Genomic DNA, 25,298 nt, shown 5'->3' on the forward strand with positions numbered 1-25,298 from the left:
TGTTATTTGCAAGTCGTCGCCCAGCGCCAAGGAAGGCGGGAAGCGAGCGGGAGCAGGCCGCTCCCTTCACGTGCGAGGAGGCGTCCATGTTTTTTCCATCAGCGCTCTATTGAGCCGTCAGGGCTGTCACCGCGTGCGCCCTAAACGGCTTCCCGTCTCCGTAAAAAAGCGGTCAAACTTCCTCTTTTAAAATGCTAATGAGGCAAGCGCAAGTCAAGCGCTCGCCACCAAAAGTACACATCAAAGATGGCGGTCAATTATGGCGAGTTAAGGGCGTTTTTGAAAATTTCCCGTTAGTCAGCGCGAATGGCGGAGCTTGTTCGCTAATACGAGAGGAGAATATGCTACTTCTGGTTGGCAAGTGGTTGTGCGTTATCCTATTGCACATGTGTCGAAGTGGCGGCCCGGGGGCCAAATCTGGCCCGCCGCATCATTTTGTGCGGCCCGGGCAAGTCAATGATGAGTGCCGACTTTCTGTTTTAGGATCAAATTCAAATGAAGAGTATAGATGTATATTAATTTTCCTGATTTTCCCCCTTTTAAATCAATCATTGTCATTTTTTAATCCATTTTTTTCTGTGTTTTTAGTTCAAAAATCATTAAGTAAAATCTAAAAATAGATTTAAAAAAGCTAAAATAAACATTGTTTTAGATCTATAAAAAACTGAATATTCAGGGCTTTTAATCCAGTTCTTTTAATCCATTTATTAAAAATAATCTAAATATTATATCTAAAATGGCCAGACCATTTTAGATATAATATTTAGATTTTCTTTTGTTTTATAAATGGATTAAAAGAACTGGATTAAAAGCCCTGAATATTCCGTTTTTATAGATCTAAAACATTGTTTATTTTAGCTTTTTTTAAAATATATTTTTAGATTTTACAAAATGATTTTTGAACTAAAAACACAGAAAAGATGATTTAAAAAAGACAATAATTGATTTAAAAGGGGGAAAATCAGGAAATGTAATCTACATCTATAATCTTCATTTTAATTTGATCCTAACAAGAAGGCCATGCAGAAAGTGATTAACACTGCCCAGAGGATTGTCGGCTGCTCTCTGCCCTCACTTGAAGACATTGCCAGCCCGCGTTACCTCAGCAGAGCCAAGCACATCATAGGGGACCCTTACCACCCTGGTCACAATCTGTTCCAGCTGCTGCCCTCTGGCAGACGCTATAGGTCCCACAAAGCTCGGACAAATAGGCTTAAGGATAGCTTTTTCCCCACATCCATCAGACATCTAAACTCGCGCTAACATACACACATTCCCTTCTGCGGCATATGAATAGATGTTTGGTTGGTGATCTGCCGCCTCCTAGCTGACTTGAAGGAAGGTAAGTGGCAGACAGTGTGCGGTAATCGAGAGGTAAGCGACCTGTATGTAATCGCGAGGTAAGCGACCTGTATCCACAACAGCGGAATGACAAATTACAAGTCCGTAACTTACACTTATTTAGGTCTTTTGCCGACTAAACGTAGCTTATGGAGAAGCACCATCAATTTCGTCACACGCAGTTTCTGCGTGTGATGACAAGTAGGCTTTTTTGTGTTGTGGTAATGACGACATGGCCTATGTCCGATTATTATTATTATTATTATTATTATTAAAAGAGAAAGTCGGCACTCATGATTTACTTTCCTGGGCCGCACAAAATGATGCGGCGGGCCAGAATTGGCCCCCGGGCTGCCACTTTGAGAACCTGTGCTTTACATGTTAATAGCAGTAGCTATATATAAATTATACTCAACCCTCAACTCATTTTCTGAACCGCTTTATTCGCTTTATATGTGCTCTAAGGTTAGATTAAATGTATTTTTGAGTGTCTGTATCGTAATTCAAGTTCATTTAAGTTTGTTTTTTTTATGTTACGAGCGTGTTGCCGTGCAAAAAAGTCCCCCCTCCCCTCTCACATATTTTGTAAGCTTTTGCAGATCAGGATATGAAAAACTGGAAGCCCAATTTGCCTCAACTGGATTCTTCTGTCGATACTTTCTTGTAAAATGTCCAAGGTTTCATTGACACGGCGCCCCCCGGAAACGTAGCTTTTAGCACCGGCACCTGTCATTAACCCTCCCTGGTCCACATTTTCCACAAGCTCTCCTTAGAAGTCGTGGATGGCTTTTATTTTTATTTGATTTTTTTTTTTTTTTTTGCGGCCTTAAAGACATAATGACTAAAAAGACTGGGGGGGTGGGGGGTGCATAATGGTTTTAACATGGCTTCTGCACAAGCGCTTTGTGCCTCTGTGGAGCACAAATAGGCCACGCTTCAAAAGGAGTTAAAAGCGGCTTGTTCTGCGTGGAAGACCGACGCCGACGACGACCGCCGACGGCCGGGTACGAGGAGCCCGCCCGTCCCGCCCGGGTCACGTGGGATCCCGATACGTCAGCTGGTAAGCAGCCTCGTGAACCCAAACGATTATCCATAACTACCTTAATGTCTCTGATGCTGCCATTTACGGGGCCTCTGCGTAAAAGGCTCCAATTACCATTCACGTTGGAAACACGGATCTGTACAACAACAAAAAAAAGGCTACCAGGACCAGTCTTATGCCAAAATCAGTGCACGGCACCCCCACTCCCAATGATTTCATTTATTAATGCCAATATAATATCTATTTTTTTATATTATGGGGGATATTTTGATAGCTAGCATAGATTACCATTGGAAACAGGGGCAAAACTCCATGTCATTTTTGTTTAGTTCCAATTAGTCATTCATTTGTTCATTTTTTATACCGCTTATCCTCACCAGGATCGCAGCCCGGCCTAGTAAAAGGTGGAATTAGTCTATTGTACAGTGGTAACTCGGGCTCCACTGTACTAAGAAAGACCCCAAAAATGTTCAACTTTATTTTTCCTGTCTTGGATTTAGCCCGTTGCCACCCCACCTGTTGCTACCTCTGTAAAACCGGCTTGGACTGGATGAATCTCATCTCATCTAAGTCAAAGCTCAGCTCCAGTGGAAATGAGTCCGGAGCCACGGATTGAAATTTCTTTTCATAGCGGGATTACCCGTAAAGCCTCCGTACCTCCACTTTGCACGGAAGTTGCCTTTAAGCGGCCGGTCAGGCTCCAGCGAGGAGTCCGAGGAGAATCCCCCTCCTCCGCCATTGTCTCTTACAAGTCCTCCTCGCCAAACTTCTTGCGTGACTAGAAGAAGAAGGGGGAGGGGGGGAAGAAAAAACAAAAAAAAAGGTTTGAAAACCCGTTGGCACGCGAGCCCCACGTCTATTTTTGGAGAGACAGCGTTCTTTTTTTTTCGTCTTTGAAAACACAAAAAAAGCCACAGGGAGAAAGAAATAGGCAATGGTGGGGCCAAAGGGGGTCTGCTTCTCATTTGGGCCTCGCCAGCGTCAAGAGGAACCGCAACGCTACGAGGGGGGAGGGGCGGGCTGGCGGGCTGGCGGGCTGGCGGGATGGCGGACCGAAGGGAGGAGAGTGTTTTTCCTGCAAAAAGCGCGGCCAAATCTTTTGGAGGCTTGTCACTTGGCGCCCCGGCTGGATCCCATTAGCGGCCCCGCTGTTTTCTGTTTGTGCGTTTGTTGTTTTTTGTCGCTCTTTCGCACCTCTTAAATCTGCCACTGGTAAATGCGCGCTTGTTTTGGTTTTATTTCGCCGCCATTGTTGCGGAGGATTCCCGCCGCGAGGGCGTCACGACCATTCGCTCGTCATATTCGGCCGCTATACCGACCCTCCCCTACTTACGAACATTCGAGTTACGAACAACGGTACATACGAACATGTCTGCAAATTGCGTTTATGTGGTCGGGGGGGGAAGAGAAATCAGTGATGCGTGTCCAAAAGTCCTGCCAACGTCAGGAAACGTCGGCGAAGGCTAACCGAGCGCGCCACGGTGCCTTATTGTTAGTAACCCAAACGTCTCCGTGACCAAGTCCTAATAGCCGCACGAAAAGTCGAGAGAAAGGCCGTTATTAGCGTCAAGTATTATCCGGAGAGGCCTTTCATTTTCAAGTAGAAAAATGTTTCACCAGCCGCAGAAAATCATGTTCCCAAAACATGATGGCTACATCAGAAATAAAAGTGCCTTCGGTCCATTTGAAGGCTTAAACGTGGTTTGGAGGAAGTGATGTATCATCGCAGTTTGAGACTTTTGCGGTGTACCTCAAGGTTCTGTCTTTGATCAACTTTTTTTTGTCTTAGATTGGCTCTTTTGCCAATACTACCAGTGGCCATATTTTTACACCAGTAAAAATAATGCTAATTATAACGTAGCAGGTAAATGATAAATGACTAGGTTTGTGTTAAAATACAGAAATGCTTTGTTTACAAAATGACACGATGATCTGTCGGCAGTACTCGAAAAGAACGTGTAGTGAAAATACACGTGACTTGTGACCAAATTTGATATAGTCTGATAGTCGGAGATTTTCAAAATATACCGTATTTTCCGGCCTATTAGCCGCCTCCGCGTATAAGCCGCACTCTTAAAATGGCCTTAAAATCTTTGAAATTTTACAATTTGGGCCCCTGATTCTCAATTTTCACCTCCATATTCATGGTTTTAATAGGTAGCACAAATGTGTTACTTTGAATCTTAAGAAAAATCATCGTACTTGCTATTTGTATTTACTTTATAAAACGATTGCTGATTGTACATTCCTTTAGTGCAAGGGTGTCAGACTCGGGTTGGTTCGCGGGCCGCTTTAATGTCAACTCGATTCCATGTGGGCCGGACCATTTTAGATATAATATTTTGATTTAAAAAAAAAAATGGATTAAATGAACTGGATTAAAGCCCCTGAATATTCAGTTTTTTATAGATCTAAAACAATGCTTATTTTAGCTTTTTTTATATACTTTTAGATTTTACAAAATGATTTTTGAACTAAAAACACAGGAAAAAAATGGATTAAAAAATGACAATTATAGATTTAAAAGGGAGAAAATCAGACTTAGATAGACTTTTTATAAATTGATTAAATGAACTGGGTTAAAGGACCTGAATATTCAGTAGTTTATAGATCTAAAACAATGTTTATTTTACCTTTTTTATATATTTTTAGATTTTACAAAATGATTTTTGAACTAAAAACAGAAAAAAATGATTAAAAAATTACAATTATTGATTTAAAAGGGGGGAAATCAGGAAATTTAATATACATCTATAATCTTCATTTGAATTTGATCCTAAAACAGAAAGTCAGCACTCATGATTTACTTTCTCGGGCCGCACAAAATGATGCGGCGGGCCAGATTTGGCCCCCGGGCCGCCACTTCGACACCTGTGCCAGTATGCAGGCAAATTAAAAAAGGAAGTCATGTGATCCGTGCAACCAGGAAGTGTGTCCAAAGCGGTCTAGTTTGTCATCCCTAGGTAAGATGAGCCCTGGGCGAGCCATGGCAGCCACAGGTAAGTGACTTTTTGTATGCTTTATGCAAGAAACGGTAAATTTTTTTCCTTGTATTTCTAGTGCTAATGACTCTATTTTGCCGTTTAGCCCCACGTTTTAAGCTAGCAGGAGAATTGTTTGCGTGTAGCGTCGAAAAGTAGAAATAAGTCAGGCCATTGCCAATTCTGGAATTGCATTTGCGCGCAAAAGAAAATCAATGAAACATGGTCAAACCTACGTGGATATGCTCCAAAAACTATCGCTTTACTTGAGCGCGAGCAGATTCACATGACTTGATTTTCGAACAAGATGGTGCGGCGCCCCATTGGCACTCGATGATTCGTACGCTCTTAAATGCAACACATCGGTTCCCTCTTTTAGAATTAAAAAGCCGTCCTGTGGAGTGAGCGTTCCTCGGAAGCTAGCAAATATCATGTGCCAGCATTTCTCAATCTGGCTTCTTTTAAAAAGTTCCCAGTTCCCCTTTTATCATTTTTCCATCTCGGGTTGCCCGTCTCCTTGCGCTTAACGGTGGAGTGACTCACCGGGGTAGGCAAGAGTCGGATTTTTAAGTCGGTCCCTAAAGAAATGAGCGCCCAGATCTGATTTCGTTCACCCTCCCTTAGCTCCTTTTCAGAGAAATGCGTGTAAAGTTGCAATTGCGTGTTTTAGATGGGAAGGATTTGGGTTTCATTTGTAAGTGAACACCCAAGGCTACGTTCCATGTGATCTCAATCGGAAATTCTGGCCTGTAACTGTTGCTTTTTGAGTCGTTCAATCTTATATTTTCCAATTTGATGCAGACCACTTTTGGAACTGAAACTGTTGACGTTGAAACGTGACGACTGGCGTTTAAAAGACTTTTAAAAAAATGAGGTGAAAGGGAAGTTTTGCTATTTTAGGCAGATTTTTGGGTTAAATTAGGAATGAGGCTAGATTGGGGGGGACATTTTTTTAATACATTTTGATTAATTACATTTTAAGCAGAAAATAATATACCTAAATATCTCTATATATTCTTCCTCTGAGTACATCTAATAATAATAATAATAATAATCGGACATAGGCTTTGTCATCGTCATTGACCCGACAAAAAGCCTAATTATATTGTTAACAATATATTTCATTTAGAACTACTAAAAAACATTAAAATGAAATGACAGTTAAAGAATAAATAAACAAAATCCTCCCGCGACAGTATTGCTAAGAAGTTAATGTAGTTTAAAAAGTGCAAGAATTCAATGGCAACCGGTTAGTTAATAGTCACCCTCCCAATTGGAATGGATTGGACGTGTATAGCTGTCAAAGGCATTGAGAACGTACCAGCACAGGCATTTATATCAAATTCACCCCGTATGATGTCGTAATTAGTAAAAAATAGGCGTCAGTTTGAATAAAAATGATACGATAGCCATTTTCCATTGCTATTTTTCGCTTTTCATGTCCTTTTTGTCCCTAATTAATCCAAAGTAACTCGTTAAAATGCTTTTTAGGCGCCCGTAATTCAATCCAAATTCCGCAGCGGACCCCCCCCGTCATAATTCACGCTTCCTCGTCTTGATGTGGGCTACTTTGACGCTTTATTGCCGTACGAATCAAAGCGCTCTGGCGATGGGGTTTACACAATAAGCGTGCGTGGTTTTTTTATTCCTTACATTAACTGCGAGTAAGTCATCGCGTGAACAAAGGCCATTTTTTCCCCCTAACGATCCCTCCGAGGGACGAGGACATCAATGACGTCCTCGTCGGCATTTGGGCCTTAATCGTTTCCCATAAACGATAAAAAGCCGGCGCGATTACCAGCCGTAAATTTTGACGAGACGCCGAGTGGCTTAATGAGAGAAAGTCTCCATATTTTTCATGCGGCGCAAAACACTTCATCCACCAAATGGAAGCATGTGCTACTTTGAGGCCAAAGTATTTTCCATCCAAAGTAGGCCTCCACTTTTTTTATTTTTTACATTTTTTTTACATTTTTTTCTCCTCTAGGGAAGGATGTGGAATTGGCTTTCCTCGCTTTCGCTGCAATGTTGTGGGCTAGAAAGTTCCAAACTTAACGTTTAAAGTTAAAAAGTTAACCTGCAAAAGCATACGCTCTACTTTTATGTCATTTCGTCACGCGCTGATGACATCATCAAAGATCGACTAAGCAAACGTCTGCCGACTTTTTATGTTGTGCAATAAAACTTCATTGCTTTTGTGTTTCCCACGCCGAGGTAAATAAACGTGGGTGTTCGTGTCAAAGGTCGTTAATCGAAGCGTGTCGGGGAAATCGGTTTCGGGTGAAAAGAAATAAAAACTGGAAATGCCCCAAAAAAAGGAACCTTAAAAAAAGAACAAGAAATGAATTCAATACATTCCAAAATTTAGCGGAAGTGACCTGTAAGTACCTTGAAATGAAGTCATTGCCTGCCATTGACAACAATAGCCGTCCAATTCACTTCAACTGGATAGTGGATGCTCATCTTTCAGCGCCATTGACGGCCCTAGGCGTCCAATCCATTCTGATTTCATTCAACTGATTGGATGCCAATAGCAGCAAGCAAGTAAACTTTTTGGGCTAAAACTGAACTTGTCCAGCCTACGTGAGCTCTAATTATTATGAACCCGGCCCGCAAAGGCATAGGAAGTTTGTTCTAGATCACATGTGTCAAAGTGGCGGCCCGGGGGCCAAATCTGGCCCGCCGCATCATTTTGTGCGGCCCGGGAAAGTAAATCATGAGTGCCGACTTTCTGTTTTAGGATCAAATTAAAATGAAGAGTATAGATGTATATTAAATTTCCTGATTTTCCTCTTTTTAAATCAATATATTATCATTTTTTAATCCATTTTATCTGTGTTTTTAGTTCAAAAATCATTTTGTAAAATCTAAAAATATGTTTAAAAAAAAGCTAAAATAAACATTGTTTTAGCTCTATAAAAAACGGACTATTCAGGGCTTTTAATTCAGTTCTTTTAATCCATTTATTAAAAAAAAATCTAAATATGATATCTAAAATGGTCCGACCCACATGAAATCAAGTTGACGTTAAAGCGGCCCGCGAACCAACGCGAGTCTGACACCCTCGGTATAGATGTATATTAAATTTCCTGATTTCCCCCTTTTAAATCAATAATTGTAATTTTTTAATCCATTTTTTTCTGTTTTTAGTTCAAAAATCATTTTGTAATATATAAAAAAATCTAAAATAAACATTGTTTTCGATCTATAAAAAACGGAATATTCAGGGATTTTAATCCATTTATAAAAAAAAAAATCTAAATATTAGATGTAAAATGGTCCGGCCCACGTGAAGTCATCAAGTTGACGTTAAAGCGGCCCGCGAACCACCCGAGTCTGACACCCCTTGCTCTGAGATTGTAAAAAGACCGAAAGAGTTTGGTGACTCACCTCAATTTGGCCCGTGTCCTCCTCGACCCGCTGGATTCAATATCACACGAAGAAGGAAGGTGGGAGGTCTGCAAGAAACGTAGCGAGGGATGAGTCGGGGGTTTTACTGCCCTGACATTTTTTTGGCAGCACTAGAAAGCAATCCCCTAGCTCGCTGCTAGCGCTTCAACCGTGACCCAGATGCCGACAGAATCTCTTCAAAGCAAGACAACAATAGGTTGAAGGTGTAAATCTTGTACACGGAACGGAACGGCATCTTTGTTTTGGACCGCTTCGGCTTTAATTTTGAGAGTAAAACACCTCCGATCCATTGGCGAGGAGTTGTTTTGTTGTTTTTCGTCTTACCTACAGGATATGTTTTCACCTTATGTTGGCACGGACATCTGGCTTGTGTTTCTTAGCTTTGCGTTCTCATTTACAGAAAATATGGAGACGGCAAGTGAGCACAAACATCCAATTACTTCTTATGAAAAGAAGTTTGTTGATGGTCGCGCATTCAGTGCAAACGCTTCGAACTAAAGCTGTTACTGCTCAATTATACCTAAAAAAATATATGGATAAAGCTGCCTCACGAGCATAAACAGCAAAAAAATGGCCTTTCATGTTTGTTTTTTGCGAGGAAAAAAAGCACAGATCAAACGTCGTCAAAGCCGTATTACACAAGGTCTTTAAAGCAATACTTTGTAAATAGATTGTTTTACAGAAAATGTTGTGTGATCTAATAATAATTTGAAGAAATCTGGGAAATAATCTTGCAAAAGAATACATTCCCCTTTCTTAAGTGCAGCTTTTTTTGTGGTTGACACAAAACATTGTCCTGAGATTTGATGTTTGAGTGCAACTGTTTTGTTTTTATTGACATTTTTGTGTGTTGACATCGCATGGTGAGCCTAAAATAGGAACTCCAACATCAATTCTTCATGAAGGGACTGATGAAACCGGGATGAAAGTCTCATACTTTTGCCTTCAGTCTCGGTTCATCACCGCTGGTTATTTCCAAAATGACGAGTATGGCGCGGCGATAATTCAATATCTGCTTAGATCATATCAATATGTTCCAGAATGTTATGATCGACAGGCCGCTTTGAGCAAAAGTATTTATATATGTAGCAGTGGCGGGCCGTCAGGGCCTTCAAGGCCTTCTCTGCTGGCCTAAGAAATATCTGAATCATATATTATATTTTGTCCATCAATACTTATGGAATAATTCCAAATTGTCTGTTAGCTTCCTTTCATTGCTTTCCCCCCTGTTTGCACTGCTTCCAGATGTGTTTTCATATTGAAGCATTTAACCAATCACATTTCAGCCATTATTTGTTGCCAGGGTCAGAAATCTGCCTCAAGGCCTTCACAATCAGTTCTCCAGGCTCTGCTGCATTAAACAAGCGTCGATAAGACGGTTGCTTTAACCAATCAGATTTCGAGTTGCTAACACCACAATGCCTTGTCGCAGGCGTAGGCATACGTCATCGCTTTCACCAACTATGATTGGCTAGTGGTTAGCCAGAGCTACCAAACTGTATTTGGAGCGAGCTGCACAAGCAAATATATTGATGTATTCACATTTCCTAACGTGTTTAGCATTAAGCCAATGTACCGGAAATCGCCACTATGCTACGTTTCTAAAGCCTTCGCTAGCGTTAGCATGTGGCTAAGTCTGTAAACGGCTAGCTTGCCGATATTTTCAGAGATTTACGAGCGACTTTGAACAAAGTGGGAATGTTACTGTACCTTGTAAAAATGGGAGGAAAAACATGGAGGGTCTGGTCAATGTTGGACACATCTGGGAAGCACTTTTAAGACAATTAATGAGTTGTTAGCTAGGTTACTAACAGTGCGTAGCCGTGTCGTAATACTCGCCTCCTCATTTCCTGGCTTCATTAGGGTTAATCAATGAATTTAAACAAAGACCTAAAAGCGTTTTCTAACCCCTAAAATATTCACTCTGCAAAAATGTGCGTCTATTTTCTTTAAAAGTATCTTTACCTAACTGCATGTTTTTTTATTCATACCCACCATGCTACAACATAGTCTCAAATTTTGTCTAATTGTGAAAGTAGAATATTACTATACTTGGAGATAGTCCCTTAATGCTCAACAAAAGCTTATTAAAGAATTATAAGAATTATTTTACACATAAAATAATTGTCTTGCACGGTAAAGTACTACGGAAAATCATGAAAAAAAATATTCACAAAAACAACCCTAAAAAATCAATTCATTTGGAAAAACGAAAAAAAAAACTGAAGGTAAATTAATTGGAAAAATGGAAAATTATTTTACACATAAAATAATTGTCTCGCACGGTAGAGTACAACGGAAAATGAATTAATTTGAAAATCATGAAAAAAATATTCACAAAAAAATCAGTTCATTTGGAAAAACGAAAAAAATATATTTAAAAAAACTCAGAATATAAATTAATTAGAAAAACTGAGTTTTCTAAATATATTTAATTTAAAAAAAACAATTTGAAAAACGACCAGGGCTTTTTATTTTTAAGGTACATGCAATACGCTTCCGTAGACTACCACTAACATTACATTAAAATACAGAATCATGACCCAAATACTTTTTAGAAACTAGAGAGTTTTTTGTAGTTCCATACAAGAAGTTTAGGTTGCATTTGCAAAGCAAACCAATATGTTTTCTTTCAATGTCACTTAGAATTAAGTTGAATTTGGGTGAAGATTCAAGCGGGAGTCCGACGGACGGACGTCATTAAAAACAACCTTTGAAGGATTAAAGGCTCATAAAAAGCATATGAATCTCACTATTTTGGGAATCAGTGTTTGCGGTCTTTCACCCCAATTCATTACCTGATGGGAAACTAAACATGCCGAGCACATTTTCCACTCCAAGAAAAAGGCAATTATGAATCACTTGCAGAACGGTTACAACATTAATGGACCCCGAGATCATGGTTGAAAATGTCACAAGTCCCAGTGAAAGCGCAAATCCAATTTACATTTTTAAGTTATTGAAAAAGTTTGGCGGCCGACCTTGCAAGAATTCAGCAGCGATGCGTTTGAGGCCACGACAGGTCGCCTCCATTCTATTCAACATCGCCTACGGTCCCGCTGAATGGGAACTGGAACTACCTTAAAAATTGCCCCAATATTCACACAGCTGTCGATAAGAGGAACAGTGTTGCCACGGCAACCACAGTTGGTCGTTAGAAATCGGCAACAAATTCAGATAAAAAAACCTAGGAATGTCCTGTAACTATTTTGCCAGTCATTTCGACTAAAATAAGAAAAAAAATCACCCTTCAAGTCCACTCCCACTCCTCAAAAAAAAACATTTTATTTGGCATGTACTGTAATTACTGTCATTAGGAACAAGAGTGGATCGTCATATGGAATATTTCAAGTTGATGTTTCTTCCAGATTGTGGGAGGAGTCAATGTACAAGAATGTCCACCCAGGAATGCAAATAATTATTCCAGCGAGCCGTTTTAAATGACCGAGCTGAGGCTGGCGTCCAAGCGCTTGGCTAGCATTCTTTGGGAACGTGTGTTGCCCGGGTCAAACTATAAAAACACCCTTCCCGGTTCTCTCTGAATCAAAGTCCGCCTAGCAACTCGGATTTGTCACCGTTCCCTTCTGTTCTATCCTATTCGTTACGTTCAACGTATTTGAACAAAAAGTGTGTTTTAGGTTCAAGCTAACGTGTCGTCCATTTGTTGCCAGGTTAACGTGGCGCGCATGCTAAATCCAGTTGCCCAGTCAAGGTTACTTTGGACAAAATGGCGGGCCCCTTGAAATTAATTGAAGAGTGGATGTATTTGTTTGTTGTTATAATGCCGTATCAATCACAATGCTGTGTGTTGAACATTTGGTAGGATGTACACATTGCTAACAAGTCCAACAAACTCATTAGCAACGTGCTAGCGTAGCAGTTTCATCGTTGAACAATATGAATGTCAGTTCCTTTTGTAAATGTGTTGGAGTTGTGTTTATCCAATCATTTTCTTTGTCTTTTCTTGATCTTGATTTACATCTTGTTGAGCGACAAGCGGCCATTTTGTCTCCGTGAGGTCAGCACATTTGGCAATGTGATTCTCGTGTGCTAATGTTTCTTTCTTAGTAAGTGTTTTTTCTTTCCAAAATCACAATACTTAGTTAGGTTAGGCATTAAATTCCTGTTTACACCGAACAAATAGTTCTTCTGTCGTGGCCACCGAGTGACGAGTTAGCAAACACCTGTAGCGATGCTAACAACAAAACAACAAAAGCTAAAAGTTTGTTCGAGAGCGCAATGCTCCACTCGGAAACTTTGAGTATGATCATTGGATAATTTCCCATCTGAAAGTTTCAGAATATAACCCTAACCCTCCATTCCACGTAAGAAAATGACTCTCGACGCGTGTGCTCTGTTCGCGCGGGTCACTGTTGTCAAGAAGCGCTTGAGAGGCGCCATTTTGTTTCATTACACTCAACAGTCTCAACAGTTTTGAGCTCTTTGAGCCTAGTGGGAGGTCCTTAGCCGTTGCTTTTTGTGTGTGTGTGTGTGTGTGTGTGTGTGTGTGTGTGTGTGTATACGTTTGCGTTCATCTTCACACGAGTGACTTTACGTTTCAGCAAAAGCATCAAACTGTGTACTTAAGTGAGTCATGGCCACTTTAGCCAGGCTGGGAAAATCTTCTCGCTGACATATTTACTAAATAATTGTCAGGCCTTGTTTGCTTGCTTTTCATGTGGCAATATGACGGCGTATATACCTCCCCGTCGTTTGAGGACTCTCGGGTAAATAGTCAAAACTCCTCTTGGCAGACGAGGAGGGCACTCGGACAAGTTGGATGCGTTGTTTGGACAAAGTTGGATGAGCTCTGGACTGAAAAGTGTCTTAGCCAAATATTTCGTGTAATAAATGTCGTACTAGTAGGATTCTCTACACTTGAGTGATGAATATGTGTCGACAACTGTTAGCAAAATCTTCTTGAATTGCTTTTGTACATTTTTTTTGGGTCATGGGCAAGCGTGAATCATTTTGAGAGCGAGACTTGGACGTTTGTTAGCGCGTGGCGTTGGGTTCAAAAAGTTTTTGGGTTTTTTTATGGTTGGTTTTTCAACTTCAAAGTCTACCTACCATGACAAATAGCAACATTTTCAACGTCAATTTGTCTAGAGCGTAGACGCACCTGAGTATAGTCGCTCTGGCTAAAGAATGTACAATAAAAGGGAAAAATAAGTCTGACTGGAGTGTAAATTGCATTTTTGGGGCAGTTTTTTCATTTTTTATCAACTAAGAGCAAACATTATTCATTAAAATCATAAAATTGGGAACAACAGACAAATTAGATACCCGTTGATGTTACATATTTACTGTTTTTTGGGGTATAGATAAAAAAAACAGCATAACAAATTTTTGGTGATCAGAGTAGTACATAAAAAAAGATGAGTAAAAGTCACAGGCCCAACCAAACTATAAAAAAATGTGATTTATAGGCCGGAATATACGGTATATATTATTTGAGTTTGATTTAATATTTAATAAAGTCCCCAACTCTGCTAAACAAATAAGAAATTAAAACAATCCATTGGAAAGAAAACCTTTGCAATATCCCAAGAATTTTAAAAGGCCCCGGTTTTGTGGCAAAAAGTGGGCGTGGCTTTGAAGAGAGTATACAAACAAATGTAACATCATGCCAAGATCAATAATTGTGTTTTGCAGTATTAAAATGTCTTCGTCTAAGCCCGATCGATGACAATCATTGCTCCGTACGAATGAGTTCCGCCCCTGGGCGGGGCCAATGTGGCCCCTGAGCTTTGAGTTTGACACCTGTGTTCTAATTTGTATACTGAGCCACTTGTGTAACTGACCTTTAAAGCTCAATTGATTTTCATTTCAAATTAATTAAAACCACCAGCATTTCTAGGTTTAACATTCACCTTCAGATATTAAGTCAGCGGAAATGTCAAAGTGTGACGAGCGGTGAGCGCCTCGGGCTCGCTGTTCTGGGGCCGAGGGTTCGATCCCAGGTGGGTCCTCGCTGTTTGGAGTTGGTATGTTCACCAGGGGCTTGTGTGGGTTTTCTCTAGGTACTCTGGTTTCCTCCCACATCCCCAAAAACATGTATGCTAGGCTAATTGGATGCTAAAATGTGATTGGTTGTTTGTCTCCTTGGGTTTCAGAAAATGGATGAACAAATGACAAATGGCATGATCCTCTTTCACTGCCCTCCTTTTCGACTGGGCGCTAGCTAGCGGCGACCGTTCGTTTTAGGTGGAAACGAACAAAAAAGAGAGAATTGACGTACACGAGTTTTTTTGCACGACTTCGACTCACGTCCTGGCAAAGCAAAACAAAAGTGGACTGTTTATGGGCCGTGAATAATCCGGAGGTCAAAGGTACGCTGGGTGGATGTGAAGGCAGTAACTTGGGCAAGACGCAAAGTCAAAACATACCTTTTCAATTATTCCAAGTGGAACAGTGAAAAAAAAGGAAAAGAAAGAAAAGAAACGACGGGCTGCCATCAGAATGTTTGGCAACATTGCTTTTCTTCTTCCTTTTTGGCAGAGGTGTCAAACCTGAACTAGCATAACGGCCAGCCTATATCAATAAATATGTCATCCACTCATATTATTATTAGTAGTAGTGGTGGGACTGGAGGAAGAAAAGGAATCGAATATTATTCATCCCGGTTAAATCGCTATACATAATCGCTGAGCAATGTTGTTCCAGAGAGCTTCATTTTGTTGTCATTTGAAAAGGTTTTAGTAGCACAGGGGTCGGGAACCTTTTTGACGAAGAGAGCCACAAATAATTCATATTTTCCAATATTATTACTTGTGAGCCATACTACGAATTTAAAAGTCAAAATACATAAATGTAAACGAGTGCTTTTTCATTTTTTTTTGGTAATTTCACCACTTTTAAAGTGGAAAAAAATGAATATTTCTTATGTTGTTGCTAATCAATGAGAGGATGCATTCCAGAAGAGTCTACCCCCCCAAAAAATGAAGATTAAAGCAGTTCTAGATGTAATATCTCAGTTCTGTCACCAGCGATTTCCATATTTTAGCTCACAGGTTGGCAAAGAGCCAGATGCACCCATCAAAAGAGCCACATGTGGCTCCCGAGCCATAGGTTCCCTACCCCTGTAGTAGCATATGCATTTAATTGTATTTTAATAAAGAACCGTTCATCCAAGAGGTGAACTTCCATTTTAAGACGTTTGAATAGTCCAAATTAGATAACAAACAGTGATAAAAACGTTCCTATTTCTTCTAGAAATGGTCATTTGAGCCTTTCAAAAAAACTTTTGCTCATTTCACGATTCCATATGAAGTATTTAGCATGAAAAATAAGACAGACGCAAGTGGGACATTAAAAAAAAGATATTTGGCCCCGTGCCTTTAGTTTGACACCTACACGTACAGGATTGGACTTCCTGCCCACTCACTGTAACCTACACGGTTAAGAAATGTGAACAGCAACCGGGTTTGAGTTTTGTCAGAGGTTACACGAAGCAGGATTGACGCTCACAATGGTATAATCGCTCTTTCTTTTGAGATGTTCCATTCATTCCTACTTTTTTTCTTTTCCCCCTCAGTCTGCCTTCTTTCTTACATTTCACCTCTGGGCGGGCGCTCGCCGCATGAGCTGCTTCCAGGCAAAAAGAACATATATATATTGGATATTGTGTGTGTTTTTTTTCATTTTTTATATACAGTGTATGTGGTTTTTGCAGCTAACAAGAAGCAGTCAAGTGGAGAAGTCTTCAAAATCCAGACAGCAGCGACCTCTGACCTCACTTTTGCACACGGGGAAAGCGTGATGGATAATTTTACATTTTGTTTAAAACAACACCCATACATTAAGTAAGTTCTTTGGGCTTGAGGGAATAAGCAAGCGAGTGTAGAGCTCAAAAAGGGTTTTGGTTTCCCTGATTCGAACAAATGAGGCACGTTTTTGCACATGGAAAATGTTTCTTTTTGGGGAAGTGCAATCAGCAAGACAAGTGGGACACATTAATGATAATAATCATCAAAAATAGCTACTCGGTGACAAGGTAATCATCTATTCATTCATTTTGGGACTAAAGAAAGAAATTAAAATGGGTAAAGAATAGGTGAATAGATATATCTCCAATCCAGCTACAATTCATCTTTAATTATATTAAAAAAAAAACTCCCAAAAAATGTTTTTTATTTTTCCTTTTTACGATTTAGTTCCAAATTCATGGCGTATTTATTTAACATTTTATAGGGCCAATGATTATTTTGGGCAATTATTAAAAAAAAAATCTGCCATCCACAGTGGCATCACGTTTTGAACCTAATTTACTCAAAATGTGAATTATATATTAATTTCTTTCTTCATTGTCATCATTGTCATGAAGTAAGTCATGCCATTCTGAACACGAATAAAAGAAATGTCTAATCCATGTTAACTTCTCCCATCAAAAGGAAAAAGGACGTTCATCGCCGTCAATGGCAGGCAAAAGGATAAATTAATGCCCTGTTAAGGGTTAAAAAAACAATCTGTTACTATTTCGGTTGCCACGCTACGAGTGCGTTTTAAAATGAAGAAACAGTGACACCTTGAGCAAAAGAAGGTGTACTACAATTTAGTGACAACTTGACGTCAGCATAGCACGACGTGGACAACGATGATGGCGAAAAGGGATTTTCTTTCAAAATAAAACCTTAGCCTCTTGGAATGTACATCTAGAAAATGTTAAATGTGTTTTAACGAATACACTTTCATTATAAAACAAGTCATTTAAAACTATAACGTGATTTAAGCGATACAATTCGGATTTTTGCAACTTCACGATACACCTTTACATTTATTGTGAAGAGACGCTAAAGCCGCTGCCTGGCTGGATGCAGGGATTTTCTGGATGAGTTGTATAGAACGAGGCAGCTCATGTAAACAGCCGTCATGGATATCGCGTTTTTCTCTTTCCAATAGACAAATAGGCGCTTTTTCTCTCCGCTTGTGCGCCATTTCATTCCATTTGTTTGACTTTCTATTTATTTATTTTTGCCAAAGCAAGCAAAAGGCGAAGCTAGCTGTCACCAAGCCAGAATCTTCATCAGCTGCGGTACGAACACCGTTAACGTCCATGTTAGCTAGCTAACGAGGCTCGCTTATCTTCTACTAATATGGTATATTTTGCTTGTTTATTTTCTCGACGCTATTTTTTTCCAGATTTGACATCATGGCAGAAGGTATCATGAGCAAAGCTGCCACCATGGAGATTCCCATTAACAGCAATGGAGACACTGGGACGCAGCCAGAAGATGACAGTCTGGAGCAGGTCCATTTTAGCCTTCTATCTTTTGACATTTATTTGTTTTGTAGCTTATATACTTTCGCATTGCCCCTTGGTTCTCATCCTGTAATGGTGCTTTGACTTGCGAGTTTAGTTTAGAGCTGAATTGACTCATTTCACCAACAAACGTAATTAAAATGTCATATCTGTTCAAAAAACATGTATTTTTGTCATGAAAAATATCATGTGGAAATAAATGTAACATCGTTTAACGCAGGCATATTTGATGAGTGGAAGTATTTCAAATTGAAAGAGCAAAAACCAATGATGTAACTGCTCAAAACTCCTATGTTGGGGCATTTGTAAGTCAAGGTACAGTTCTACAAGAATTAATAATGACATTAAAACCAATACACTATATCTTTGTTTAGCAGACGGGGTAAGTTTATTACTTAACATGCTTATAAATGTCTAACATTTGTTTTTAATCCACTGTATTAGTTTAAAAGTAATATTTTTTAAATACAATGTTTGGTTGTGCTAAAACTCATGGAAATCTTTCAAGTGATTTTATTTTTTCATCATACCATATTTTCTCTCAAAGTCCTACTTTATTATTCCACGTCTTAGGAAGAACTTTATTAGCCTTTGGACGGTTAGCAAGTTAATTCATTGACGTCCATCCCCGTTTGCAGCGGTGAAACGTGACCTTTCCAAACGATTAACTGTTGCTTTTGTATTAGGATTTGCAGCAGGTGATGGTATCGGGACCAAACCTCAACGAAACCAGCATCGTGTCGGGAGGCTACGGCGGTCCAGCAGGGGGCATCATTCCTACCAGCACCATCAAAGGTACCGTTGCGACTAGTAAACTGGTTGGTTGGTGCCAGCCAATGAGTTTTGAAATAGCCTTCAGTCACAGCGGAGGACGGCCACGACAGTAGAAATGTCATGCTAACCGCGATTTAGCGTCAGCGTACTTTTGTTGACCTCTAGGCGTATCTCGTAGGCCCCGCCATTCGTTTCAACCCTGACTATTTGGACAGAAGATGGGCCCCTGCACCAGGTGCCTCCCTGTGCATTCTCAAGTTTAGCTTCTGAACTTTTCCTCTTTTTGGGCCTTTTGTCCCAAAAAATATTCCTACTTGGATGACGTCTTATTCGCATGTTTACAGCTGGCAGGAACGTAAAGGCCTTAATCCTCATGTTATGTTATATTCGGTGTTTTTGTAATAGTTCCGGATGACTCCCACAATGCTGCAAAATCCTGAAAATAAAGATTAGAGGTGTTTTTTTTAAATAATCAAATCCCGTATTTTCACGACTATAAGGCACACTTAAAAGTCTTAAATTTTCTCCAAAATAGACGGGCGCCTTATAATCCAGTGTGCTTTAAATATGGGAAAAAAAATTAAAATGTGTCATTCATTGAGGGTGCGCCTTATAATGTGGTGCGCCTTATAGTCGTGAAAATACGGTATCCTGCCTTAGCATCTCGTGATTTCTTAGAAAAGTAAATCTTCTATATTTATTGGCATACTTATATTGTCTTACTAGAAGTACGCAGCAAAAAAAATAGTAATTATGAAGTACAATAAGATTAGCTTGGCTAATGTCCGAAAACCACTCGTAAACGTCAACCTCTGAAACTATCACAACGACTGGCCGAATGTTTTCGATGATAGACAAAGGTTAACGTGCATAAAATCCATAATTTTCATATTTTCAGAGACGCAAAGTCACAGCAATTAAATTTTTTTGTTCATGCAGCGGTTAACCATTTTCGACATCCCCGTTTGTCCAAACAAAGCTCCTCAACTCGCTCGCCAATCCCCCCCATCAAAACTTGGCAACATGGCGCCATGGCCTTCATTTTCGCCGGGTTTTGCATGAGCTAAAACCTTCACGTTCACTTTCATTCTCTCTAATTTCTATTCATCGTAGCCGATCCCAAAGAAAGAAACATAACAGGAGGGTTGACGGCCGCACTAACCAAACGCGGGTATTTATTGGCAAACGCTGTTATGGTTTGGGCCGAACGGAACGTGGTTCTCGCTGTTTTCATTTCATCTCGTGACTTTCATTCTTCATTTCTGGCCTGCATGAAAAAAAACCCGCCTGCCCGCCACGTCTTCACGTATCGCGTTCCCTCGCCCCCACATCTCTTCTCACCCGCGTTCCTCACCCACGCCCATGGCAGACATCCGCATGAAATCCCGAGCCGCCAGCCTGCCGAGCAGCCAATCCGCCGCCGCCGGCCGACCGTCGCCGCCGCTTTCAGGTATGGCGGCTTCATCTCATTAACAACACCTCGCTCTCCCTCCCTGGTGTAACACGCTGAAGCACCCCCGTCAGCACTTTTCTAACAGCGACTTTTTACTTCTTTTTTTTTCCCAGGCTCGTCCAACCACAACACCTGCAACGCCACCGAGGAAGTATCCCGGGGCGTCGCGGTGGAGAAGCTGGACAGCGTGAAGAAATGGGGAATCAACACATACAAGGTAATAAGACGCAAAATTACTGGCCGCTTTTTATTGGCCGGCAGCAAATAGCGACCATATCATTGAAAATGGCGTGTACAAGAAGCTTCAATTCAGGTTTAGCGCTCGATAGCGCCTCTCACTTATATAGACAGATAGCCCCTCCCCCAAAACCGGACTGGGTTTGAACGCAGACCCAATTTAAACCACACCCAAAAATAATTGGATGATTTCCCATGTGACCGATTCTTGAGTTTTTTCGCTAACATCCCCACAATTTAACATTTTGATGATGAACACCTGCTGGAAACCCTTCAGTTACCGTATTTTCACGACTATACGGCGCATCGTATTTTTGGCCGCAGTGTCAATAACGAGTGCTATTTCTGTATTTGACAGACACAAAGGACGCACCGTTTTTATAGACGCAGCCCGGCATGGCAAAACATACACCAGCTTAAACATACACGCTACACCCACACGCTAAAAACACGTTTTTAAAAAGGCAACGGAGGCAAAACTGAGTTGGGTTGTACTTTATTTAGCCATTTTACAATGTACTCCCGTCATCATCACCCACAAATCCATCAAAGTTGCTTCGTAAAACTGTGTTGATGCCGATCGCCAGGCCACAATCCATTCGCAAATAGTAGCTAGCTAGTAGCTAGCGTCCATGCTTCGTAAAGCTGTGTTGATGCCGATCGCCAGGCCACAATCTATTGGGTGTATTGACAAAAGAACTCTATATCCCAGCAGTCACTGCGCAGTACTTTTTCTACGGGAAAATAGTAGAGTCGGGGGCTGCTTACTGTAGTTGTGAGAGCTGTAGAGAATGGTGTACCCTATCCACTGATTTATTTGATTTTATCCTGATAACAATTTTAGTATTGGTCCATATATAAAGCGCACTGGATTATAAGGCGCCCTGTCTATTTTGGAGAAAATTTAAGACTTTTATGTGCGCCTTATAGTCGTGAAAATACGGTCCCTTTTTTGTGCGTTTTTGTACATCAGCACTTTTTGCTGAAGTTATTGTATGGTATTGTTTTGAAATCCATTTGAAGACGTCATTTTACATGTCCAATTAATGACAATGGGTGGATTTACGTGAACTTAATTGAGCACCGCCCCTCCCAATGTTTAGTTTGGGCCATGTTTTTAAGGAATTTTTTTTCCAATTGTTATGATTTTACTTGAATCAGTGCACCAAGCAGATGTTCTCGGAGCGCTTCGGGCGAGGCTCGAGGACGGTGGACCTGGAACTGGAGGCCCAGATCGACCTTCTGAGAGACACCAAGAGCAAGTACGAGAACATCCTCCGGCTGGCCACCGCGCTCACCAGCCACTTCCAGAGCATGGTGCAGACTCAGCAGGCCCTCGGAGACACCTTCACGGACCTCAGCCAGAAGTCGCCGGAGCTCCAGGTATTGCGGTCGGTCGAATTTACGGTACTAGGTCGTTTGGTCGCCGGTCTTTTGGTCGCCCGGAAGGTTATTGATAATTACCATTTAAATCGTTGCTCAAGTTCTCTAAATACAAACTGCGAATTATTATTTAGTCATACTTAATGCCTTATTAATTATTAGGCTAAAGAAAAGCTCCAAATTTCCCGTACTTTTATTGTTTTGTTGGAGAACTTGTTAAGACCCTGACTGACGAAGCTTCTTAAAGGGACAACGCATGTACATATACACTCACGTGGGCTCAGTGAAACTGCTCATGGCCATTGTTGGCTTTTATTGATGCGTACACTGTGTTGTTTTACCTTGTTTGGTCGCCGGTCTTTTGGTCGCCCGTCGTCGCGGTCGGGGCGACCAAAATTCCGGCGACCAAAAGACCGGCGACCAAACGACCGCACACGGAATTTACCAGGTCTGTCTTAACCCCCCTGACGTGTCTTCTATTCAGGACGAATTCGGCTACAACGCGGAAACTCAAAAGCTACTGTGCAAGAATGGCGAGTCCTTGCTGAGCGCCATCAACTTCTTCGTGTCCAGCATCGACACCCTGGTCAACAAAACCATGGAGGACACGCTCCTGACCATCAAGCACTACGAGAACGCCAGGTAGGATGGACGGGGGGCGTCCGGACTCCCCCCACTCCCGCTCAGCCACAGCCGCCTCTCCGTCCTGCGCTCAGGTTGGAGTTCGACGCCTACCGCTCGGACCTGGAGGAGCTGAGTTTAGGTCCGAGGGACGGCGCCGCCGTGGTCCGCATGGAAATGGCCCAACAAGACTACCAAGTCCACCGGGACAAGTACGAGCGGCTGCGCAGCGACGTCACCATCAAGCTCAAGTTTTTGGAGGAGAACAAGGTGGGTGGAATGAACTCCTCCACGTCTGACCAAGTGATGACTTTTCGGCTTCAAAATCAGGATCCACCGAAAATTAGGAATGTTCCCGATTGCGTGATCAGAAATTGACACGATCGCGGCAGTATATATTTAATATATTTATTATGTACGACTCGTACGGTGTTTGTAAGTTTTTTGGGGGGTTTGTAAGGGGAATCATAATCATTTATAAGGGCAGTTATCGGCAGAGGTTGACAGCTATGCCACTGTTTATAGCAAAAGCGATTGGACAGTGGTTTGACGGTTGTTTCCGTGCCGTCTCTCGCAGGTGAAAGTGATGCACAAGCAACTGCTGCTCTTCCACAACGCCATCTCGGCCTACTTTGCCGGCAACCAGCAGCAGCTGGAACAAACTCTGGTGCAGTTCAACGTCAAGCTAAAGCCGCCCGGCTCCGACAAGCCGTCCTGGCTGGAGGAACAGTGACAGGAAGTAGACGCACGCACGCCTCCATTTAAAAACACCACAAAAATATTAACGTGGCAGAACATAGCAAAGCTGTCGGTCAAGTTTTATTTATACTTTTTTTTTTTCTCAGTTAGCCTCTGCGGATAGCCCGTTCATTTCCACGTATATAAAATATGTAAAGAACAGACCTTTATAGTGGGGGTGGCCGGTGGGGACTTTTCTTTTGGTCGTCTTTTCATATTTTTTGGGAGTCGAGTGCAAAGGTTTGTGAAGCGTATCGTGTTTTGTATGACGCCAATCAACTTTAATCGCAATGACTCCATTTTGCGAGATCACCAGCGTCTTAACGTGTCCCGAAGAGATTTGCGGGCGGAAATGGAGAAGCGCCATAACTCGGCTTTCGCTTATGGCAGGGGGTCTCAAACGGGTGGCCCGCGAGGGGGGGGTCCGATCCCATTGTTCCGCTTGACGGAGCTCATTCATGCCGCACGTACGTAATGAAATGCTTTCATTTTTTTTCCTTCCTATTCTTTCTTACAACCTCTTTCCTTCAATGGCGGCTAATGACTTAATAAGGGACCTTAAAATGAACCCAAACCAGCAGAAAGTCACTTGGACATACCCCAAAAGCAGCAAAATCAATAGGAAAATGATCCAAAATGTCGCAAAATGAACGAAAAATAAAGCGGTCGGCATGAATGCGCCTCGCCAATATAAACTGACTTTGACACTCCTGATTTATGGCATTTATGTTTGCTTTGTGCTGGGCGATATACTTCCACATAGATATACCTTTTTTTTTTTTTTAACCCTTTTGAATACGTTTTACATTCGTGTTATTTCTCATCATATTCTGGAACTGCGCCACCAATGTAAATTCTTCACAGCTATACTCACAAACATTTTTTTAAAAAACATATACAGCGCAAAAAGATTTGGGTGTGCATCTTCCTTCAGTCAAATCTGGCAAGCTTTTCCAAAAAAATGCCTTTAATGGGTGTTTAAATAGCCCAAATTTTGAAAATATTGATTGATTTAGAAAAAAAGAACCAAAATGCAGCCCAAATTTTTAAAATATTGATTGATTTAGAAAAAAAAGAACCAAAATGCAGCCCTAATTTTTAAAATATTGATTGATTTAGAAAAAAAAGAACCAAAATGCAGCTAATGATGCATTCAAAACAATTGGAAATACAGAAGCAGTCTTCGACAAAACATCAGAAGAGAGCCTTTTTGTCATGTTATTATTAAGATGCCATTATGCCATTAGAATGCAGTCTAAAAAAATAGAGTAAAGTAAAGTAGATAACATCATTTGAGTATGTTTGTGTATATTTAAATCAATAGTGGATATCATAGATATCGCCCAGCACTACTTTTTCGGCGACGCCCGCCCTCAGAAGTTGTTTTATAATTTTGAAAGAAAATGTATATAGCGGTATGTATAGTAGTGTCAATCAATCTCTCTAGCGTGCAATCTTGAACTTTTGGGAAGCCGAGCTAAATCGGCACCGTTACGTTCGGCTGTTGACAATGAATTCATCACCAATTCAGCCAGTAAAATTATATCTAGTTCCGTTTTCAGGACAATGTGTGACGAGCAAGGGTGTCCAAACTAAAGCCATGGGAAAATTTGGAAAATAGCATTCACTATGGCTTACACAAGAAGTTTGAGTACGTCCTACATTGTTGTCCTTTTCAGTTTGAACACTAGATGGCGTGATCCAGTTAAACAATGCATCTGCTTTCATTCAAGATGTTGAAATCAATGTAGGAAACATGATTAAATATATATATATTTTTCGTAATGGATGAGTCAACGTGTTAATACTTGAAAATGAAAACAAAAGCCGATCTTTCCTCAAAGTTTGGACACCCTTGCGTTAAAGTAGCCATGTTTTCTTTGGACTGTACGTTTCTGGTTTTCATCATTGTGAGCGCGTTGTATTTTCACGCCGTTGCCGATGTTGTGGTGCACCCGCAAATAAAAGTCTGATGGATGTTTTGGATTGACCCCAATGAGTCCTTTTTTTGGAAATGTGCCCGTTCCTTTAAAACAATATATCAATAGATATTAT

At 40.9% G+C, this 25,298-nt stretch overlaps 1 protein-coding gene and 1 long non-coding RNA gene across 9 annotated transcripts in view; one reads left to right on the forward strand and one right to left on the reverse strand.

The window, feature by feature from the left end:
- LOC144083073 (uncharacterized) overlaps positions 1-9,336 on the reverse strand; it is a 22,082-nt gene extending 12,746 nt beyond the window's left edge. For both annotated transcript variants that reach the window (XR_013303467.1, XR_013303468.1), the window contains exons 1-3: positions 9,100-9,336; positions 8,755-8,822; positions 3,041-3,161 (exon numbers count right to left, since the gene is read on the reverse strand). This is a non-coding gene — a long non-coding RNA (uncharacterized LOC144083073). The remainder of the gene's footprint in view (positions 1-3,040; positions 3,162-8,754; positions 8,823-9,099) is intronic.
- On the forward strand, positions 5,302-25,234 carry LOC144083072 (arfaptin-2-like). Of its 7 annotated transcripts, XM_077610549.1 has the most exons (12): positions 5,302-5,382; positions 16,451-16,771; positions 17,758-17,809; positions 17,917-18,025; positions 18,724-18,832; positions 18,990-19,046; positions 20,181-20,261; positions 20,378-20,481; positions 21,663-21,884; positions 22,369-22,526; positions 22,601-22,775; positions 23,083-25,234. In XM_077610549.1, exons 4-12 carry the CDS (start codon positions 17,927-17,929, stop codon positions 23,236-23,238), a joined length of 1,161 nt encoding a protein of 386 aa, XP_077466675.1. In that variant the 5' UTR covers positions 5,302-5,382; positions 16,451-16,771; positions 17,758-17,809; positions 17,917-17,926; the 3' UTR covers positions 23,239-25,234. The 7 variants fall into 7 exon arrangements, with proteins under 7 accessions (XP_077466675.1, XP_077466677.1, XP_077466672.1 ...); XM_077610546.1 differs by lacking the exon at positions 16,451-16,771 and having other exon boundaries at positions 5,311-5,382; XM_077610548.1 differs by lacking the exon at positions 5,302-5,382 and having other exon boundaries at positions 16,147-16,771.
- The last annotated feature ends 64 nt before the right edge of the window (positions 25,235-25,298 follow it).

This window comes from Stigmatopora argus, chromosome 10 (assembly GCF_051989625.1).
Source record: "Stigmatopora argus isolate UIUO_Sarg chromosome 10, RoL_Sarg_1.0, whole genome shotgun sequence".
Classification (NCBI taxonomy): Eukaryota; Metazoa; Chordata; class Actinopteri; order Syngnathiformes; family Syngnathidae; genus Stigmatopora; species Stigmatopora argus.

Bases quoted from the DNA above. Each gene is read 5' to 3' on its own strand.
- LOC144083072 (XM_077610549.1), top strand. From the start codon at position 17,927: ATGGCAGAAGGTATCATGAGCAAAGCTGCCACCATGGAGATTCCCATT. The intron at 20,482-21,662 runs GTAATAAGACGC...TACTTGAATCAG, and splicing joins GGGGAATCAACACATACAAG to TGCACCAAGCAGATGTTCTC. The intron at 22,527-22,600 runs GTAGGATGGACG...TCCTGCGCTCAG, and splicing joins AAGCACTACGAGAACGCCAG to GTTGGAGTTCGACGCCTACC.